General features: G+C 36.8%; 1 protein-coding gene across 3 annotated transcripts; it reads right to left on the bottom strand.

Annotated features, from left to right (window-relative positions):
* Positions 1-748: 748 nt before the first annotated feature.
* LOC131309973 (TLC domain-containing protein At5g14285-like) lies at positions 749-3230 on the bottom strand. 3 transcript variants are annotated; one of them, XM_058336719.1, is made up of 2 exons: positions 2259-3230; positions 749-1026 (listed from the first exon to the last, which is right to left on the bottom strand). In XM_058336719.1, exon 1 carries the CDS (start codon positions 3014-3016, stop codon positions 2279-2281), a length of 738 nt encoding a protein of 245 aa, XP_058192702.1. In that variant the 5' UTR covers positions 3017-3230; the 3' UTR covers positions 749-1026; positions 2259-2278. The 3 variants fall into 3 exon arrangements, with proteins under 3 accessions (XP_058192702.1, XP_058192699.1, XP_058192701.1); XM_058336716.1 differs by having other exon boundaries at positions 2263-3230; XM_058336718.1 differs by having other exon boundaries at positions 2268-3230.
* Positions 3231-6087: the final 2857 nt, after the last annotated feature.

Below are 6087 nucleotides of genomic sequence, written 5' to 3'. Positions count from 1 at the left end.
CCCCACATAATTATTAATTAATCCAGTACTGTCTAAAGTTTTGACTTGCACTACCCTGCCAGGCAACCAGGCAAAGGCCGGAGATAAATGATGATGGATCCATATATAAATAAATGTAGTGCTTAGCAGTAATTGAGTTAAAAGTGATTAAATTAATCCACTTTAGTTATGCCAATATGGGATAATTTTACAAACTCTTTTCTTTTTCGATCTTTTCTTTTCTTTTTTGCATTGAAAATATTGAGCAACGAATCGAGGCGGGTAATTCAAAAGTCTTAGAAGGATTCAAAATTCAAAAAAAGTGAAGGAATCAATAAAAGGAGGAATCAATAAAGAAGGGCAAAAATGAAAAGTTGGATCCTTTTTTGTGTTAACTTTTGGAAGTGGATACTATCTATTTTTGAACACTCAAAAAAAAAAAAGGTGGACTATGAAATAGTAACGGAGGAAAGTACTCGGCCTACAAATTTCTAAAAGTACTTTTACAAACTCTTTAATTTACGTTGGTAAAGAGAAAGTTTGTAAATAGGTGTGTTAAGATTAACAAGCCGCCACAATTACAACAAAGTTCTCAGAAAAAGGAGAAATACTTGTACGCAAAAAGGACTTGAAGCATTTTAGGATTCTGAAATTAGTCGAGGCGCACGCAAATTAACTCGGACATCTGATCATAAAAATTTTAAAAAAAAAAACAAAAAAAAAAGACCTAAAGCATGACCTTAAAAAAATTGCCAGTAGCAGAGCACAGTTGATAACAGAGATTTATAAAGCACAGAATACAACAGAAGCAGCAAATCTATAGCAGTAATAACAATATATATCTCCACTAGCAAAGAATCTACGACAATTTGTACATAAAGAAAGAAAGAAAACATGTGCTTTAAAGAATTTGTTCATAAATAAAGGGAAATACTAGTAAATAGCTTCTGTACCGGGCTTGGTTATTAACAGTGAGTGGGTTGTCATGCCTCCAATACCCACCCAAAAAAATGGAAATAAATCTTTGTTTCCAATTCTTTCTATTACCTGTTCAAAAACAAAACAAAACAAAAAAAATTCATTCAATTACAAATATTTTTTATGTTTAACTATCCTATTCAATGAAATATTTAACCACCCTTTAATGTACGAAATAAACCACCAGATAACCCGTAACAAAAATCCTTCGTACTCTGACTCATGCATTTTTAATCACAAAATTGCACAAAAGTATCTTTCTATGCACAGGAACAAAGGTACATTGAATTCATTAAGTAAGTTCAAACTCAATATATTATGGACGACGATCTTAAGAAACCTAATAAGTAAATTTCACATCTTCAAGCTCTGTTTATGAACCCTATAAAGTCGGGAAAAAAAAAATTATACGTTCTAGTTAAAAATTTTCAATTTCTTTGGTTTGTCTAGAAAGTCAAAAAAATAAAGTATAAATGAGTCAGGTATGAATAAAAATGCACTAAAAACGAGAAAAAAGCTAAAATATTCCTATATCATGCTACAACAATTGGATCAGCAAAAGCATTCAACAAGACGCTATGCACTATTCTAAAAGATGTGATGGATACAAACAAGCTACCAGACATGAAAAGTAGCGGAAAAATAACGGTCAAAGACGTGTTTTGATAATTAATATTCACTAAGAATATTTTTAGCATTAACAAATATTTTCAACATATCCTTAGCGGATATTAATTATCAAAATACGTCCTGAGCAGTTATTTTTTCAAAAGTAGTTGATATATTCTCATTAAAAAAAATAACCTTTTTGGTCCGTTTAAAAAATAAAAGAAAACTTAACCATACATGAGGAAAATATCTTTAAGATCCACTAAAATCAAGGAAAAAAAAAACTAAAATATTAGTAGACGAATAAAAACCAAAAATCTGACTCCAAATTACTATAAAAAAAATTTAAAAAAAAACAAAAAAGAGAACCAAAATTTTAAAATTAAACCCCAATCTTTTTTGGTATTCCAAACATAGCCCCAACTCTTTTGGGGGCAGTAATTCGGGAATGGGAGATGCTGCCAAGCACAGTCCCGTGCTTAGCAGCAATGCTAAGCGGTCCATCTCGACCGTCTGTTGCTCGGATAAAGATCTAAGTCGTTCATTACCGAAATAAACAACTAGATGGGTCGCTCGGCACCGCTTGCAAGCAGATGCTTGGCAGCATCCGGGGGTATGTTCGAAAAAAAAACTTCCTTAACCCAATTTCTTCATCATCTCCTCTTTTTTTTAACTCACTTGTCCGGATCAACTTACCTTACCAGCACTTGGACTAATCCTTTTTCCTCCTCTGTGTGCACCAATCGACCCACCGATTCCAAACCCACAAATCACTCACCAAAATCGCACTCACAATCACCACCATCCAAGAACCCCAAACCCACGTAGGAATCGCCCCATCCCCACCTCCCCTCAAGTAAAACACCCCCATCTCCCACACAAACGCCGGCCCCAACACCCCCCTCACCACCGTGTAAACAGAGTAGAACACAGGAGACAGGAACCCGTAAACCGCGGCCGCCGCGGGGGACTCCTCGCGGCGGAACCCCGCCAGGGTCCAGGTGTTCTGGCACGCGCTGGTGACCTCGGCGAGGACGAGGAGCACCAAGAGGGGGTAAGCCCCGTGGTTTACGGCGTAGCGGCACGTGAGGAAGACGTAGAGGGTGGCGGCGTGGTGGGCGATGAAGAGGTGGTCGGTGGGGACGAAGAGGAGGTAGTGGAGGAGGTCGACGAGGAAGTAGGCAGTGCTGTAGTCGAGGGTGAGGTTTTGTAAGGGAGTGTTTGGGGAGGCGAAGTTGAAGTGGGTTTTTGGGGTTTTTTGGAGGAGAGAGAGGGTGGATAGGACGACGGCGGGGGTGCCGTGGGAGAGAGAGAGGAAGCAGCTGGAGGCTTGGGGTCTGGTGGTGGCGTTCCAGTTGCGGAAGATGACGAAATAGCCGAGGAAGTAGATGGTTGTGAAGAAGAGGAAGAAGGTGGGGAGAGGCAGGGAGAAGAAGGGGGGAGGTTCCATGGGGATTAGCTAGAGAGAGAAGAGGGGTAACAGGTACAGTATTTACAAATGAGAGAGAGAGAGAGTGAGTGGACGCCAAATTCCCAAATCAGGGAAGAACTTTATTTTGTGGTAGGAAAATCGGGGAATCCGCCGTGATCCGATCGTCTATTTTTGTATGAACGGCTCGATTTTAATTTGAGCTTTTATAAATTTAAATTAATCACTATTTGGATTAAAATCTAAACTGTTACTTGTAAAAATAAATGGCTGAATACGCCACACTACACCATTTAATGCAAAGATGCACTACAACACGCCAAAAATGAAAAGGAAGAAGGGGAGTGGCCGGCTCCACCCTCTGCCGAGGGTTGTCATGAACACTCATAAAACAAAAACAAAAATAGAATAATATTTTTAGTTTTATTTTAATTTAGCCCTTCTCAAACATATTACTCAATAATATTTAAGCACCCGATGCAATCAAATTAGAGATCAGCGGATGAATGATTGGTTAGTTACTTGTATTGAGAGTGATGTATTTGATATCGTTGTTAATGAAACTATATAATGCAAATGTTTCAAAATATGAAAACTCGTTGAGGACAATTGTAATACGATATATACTTTTTTTTGGTTCGGTAATTAATTAGGTTGTTATCCATGAGCAGCAATAAAGTTGGAGTAATTATTTGTAAGATTCTCCGAGGCCTACTAATTTAAAATTGTCCTAATCACATTGGGGACAAGAAGAGAAATTTGGAGGGTACGGCAATCTGCTATGCCTGCCTAATTCTGGCTTCCGTTCAAGGGTTGAATTAAAGATTATGCATTATAAGAGAATAATTTATTTCTCATAAAATAAAAAATAAATATTTAAAAATAGGAGTTTTTAAATATCCATCCTTATGTGTTTCTCCTCGTAAGTTTTCAACCTTTGACTTTTTTGCACTTATATTTTCATCCTTTCTCTTTTTCAATACCAATAGTATCCTTGCACATAAATATGCATAACAAATGTTACCTAAATAGGTGGTCTGTAATTAGGTTTTATGTAATTATACTTTCCTAATTAAATGGGATTTGATTGATGATTTGAAAATGAAGGGGGATAATTCAAATCTTTGCTATCCTTTTTTCCAAAACTAACTGAAATCCATTCCATTCCGTACACACATTGAATCTCCAATGAATAAATACACCTAAAATCTATTCCATAAAACATGACAATCGTTAATCCCAACAAATAAATGCAAAATCGATACCACCATGAATTCCACCATAAAATCGGTTTCATAAACACAATGGATTTCAAAACATAAACTTTAAAATCATGGCAGATTTTATAAATCGATTCAAGCACCTTGTGAAATCTGCCATGGACTTCAAAATCTGCCATGAACTTCAAAATCATGATTTCATGAAATCGACTTTAAATTCATGACATATTTCGAAACCACCTCCACCCCCATCTCTTTCCGTCGCATCCACTCCATGATTTAATTGGAAAGAAAATGAAAAATTGTTTAACATGACATGTTCCGAAACAACAATCCAACTGCATTTAAAACATGGCATATTAAGAACATGAAATCATGATTCATAAAATCGGCTTCAAATTCAAGACATATTTCAGAATATGAATCGATTTCATGACATATTTCCACATGATAATAAAAATACACCATGATATATAAAATACATCTGTTTTACATATTTATCATTTTAGAATACACCATAAAATTTTTACAGATTATTTGCATACAATCAACAATGATGTTAAATTGTTACACGCAATCACGAAAGTGTGTTTTCGATAACTACTTCCACAAACCATCCACAAATCAAAATCGTTTTGGAATACAATCTAGAATATAATACCTAAAGAAGTTTCCCAACAGGAAAACTCAAACAAACAACTTTCCCAATTAGATGAAAAATACCAAATCATGAACGAAAACCATGATCACATCAACCCACGAATCAGATCGACCCTTGGTGTCGCGCAAGAGCATGATATGCTCGATCGTCAAATCAAACAAAAACAAATCGCGAAGACAAGAATTAACAGATCGCGAGAAGAAAAATAGTGAGGCGGCAGTGAGCAAAGAGATCATCGGAAGACTAGTGCGGCGGTGGCCAGCGACAAAGATGGGCAAAACTGGGTCATTTACGAGATGTGTACAGTGCCACCGCGCGAGTGTTTGTCAACATTTTTCAATTCTGGATGAAAACTCACAAGAGGAATAGGAGGGTTTTTTAATCTAAAACTATCAAATGATTTCAATTTGAGAGATTTGGGGGATTCGTACGAAAGTTTACGCATTGAATGACAAAATCAGTGGGGATTGATTGCCGATTCTTTCGCGGGGACGGGAGGGGTTATTTTTCAGTCCCAACTTTTGGTACATATATATGGGGGCATATAAGGGCACTTTTGAGATTAAAAAAAAGTGGGGATGAAAACATAAGTGCAAAAATTGAGCATGATGAAAACCTACGAAGAGTGAGTTCCGATGATGATTCTTTTAAGTCTCCCCACAAAGGCCAGCCAGCCACTCTTGGAGGTACGTAGAGTTGAAAATAAAAAAATATTTCCCCCTCGATTTGTTGTTGTTGTTTGTACGGCAGAAAACTTTTTGATGTACTCTTTACGTAACATTGCTTTCCCCCTTTTTGTATCCTTCACGGATATACTGTACTTGATCCTGAAATTAGATGCATTTTAATTTCAGATGGGAGTTACTTGGCGTGAGGGAGTCACATTCATTCATTTATTATGCAATCCCTGTCATTAGGGACAAGATATTGCTAGGATTTTTAAGAATGGTAATAACAACGATTATATATGGCCCCAAAATTAATGGAGTCATTCGCGAATTATTCGATGTTCGGTTCGACCTGACTTGGTGAGAACTCGTTCGAGTTTAATTTGTTTACTAAATAAACCAAACCCAAGCATTTTTTTAGGCAACTCGTTCCCTAAACAAGCCAAGCCCAAACCTAGAACTATTCGGTTCGATTAGACGGGCAAACATGTGATCAAAATGTAAATAGTAGTTTTTTGGGGGGATTATTCATAGTTAGTATTT

Source organism: Rhododendron vialii, chromosome 12a (assembly GCF_030253575.1).
Source record: "Rhododendron vialii isolate Sample 1 chromosome 12a, ASM3025357v1".
Classification (NCBI taxonomy): Eukaryota; Viridiplantae; Streptophyta; class Magnoliopsida; order Ericales; family Ericaceae; genus Rhododendron; species Rhododendron vialii.
Note: the sequence above shows the minus strand (reverse complement) of the source record. Positions and strands in the feature narration are given on the sequence as shown.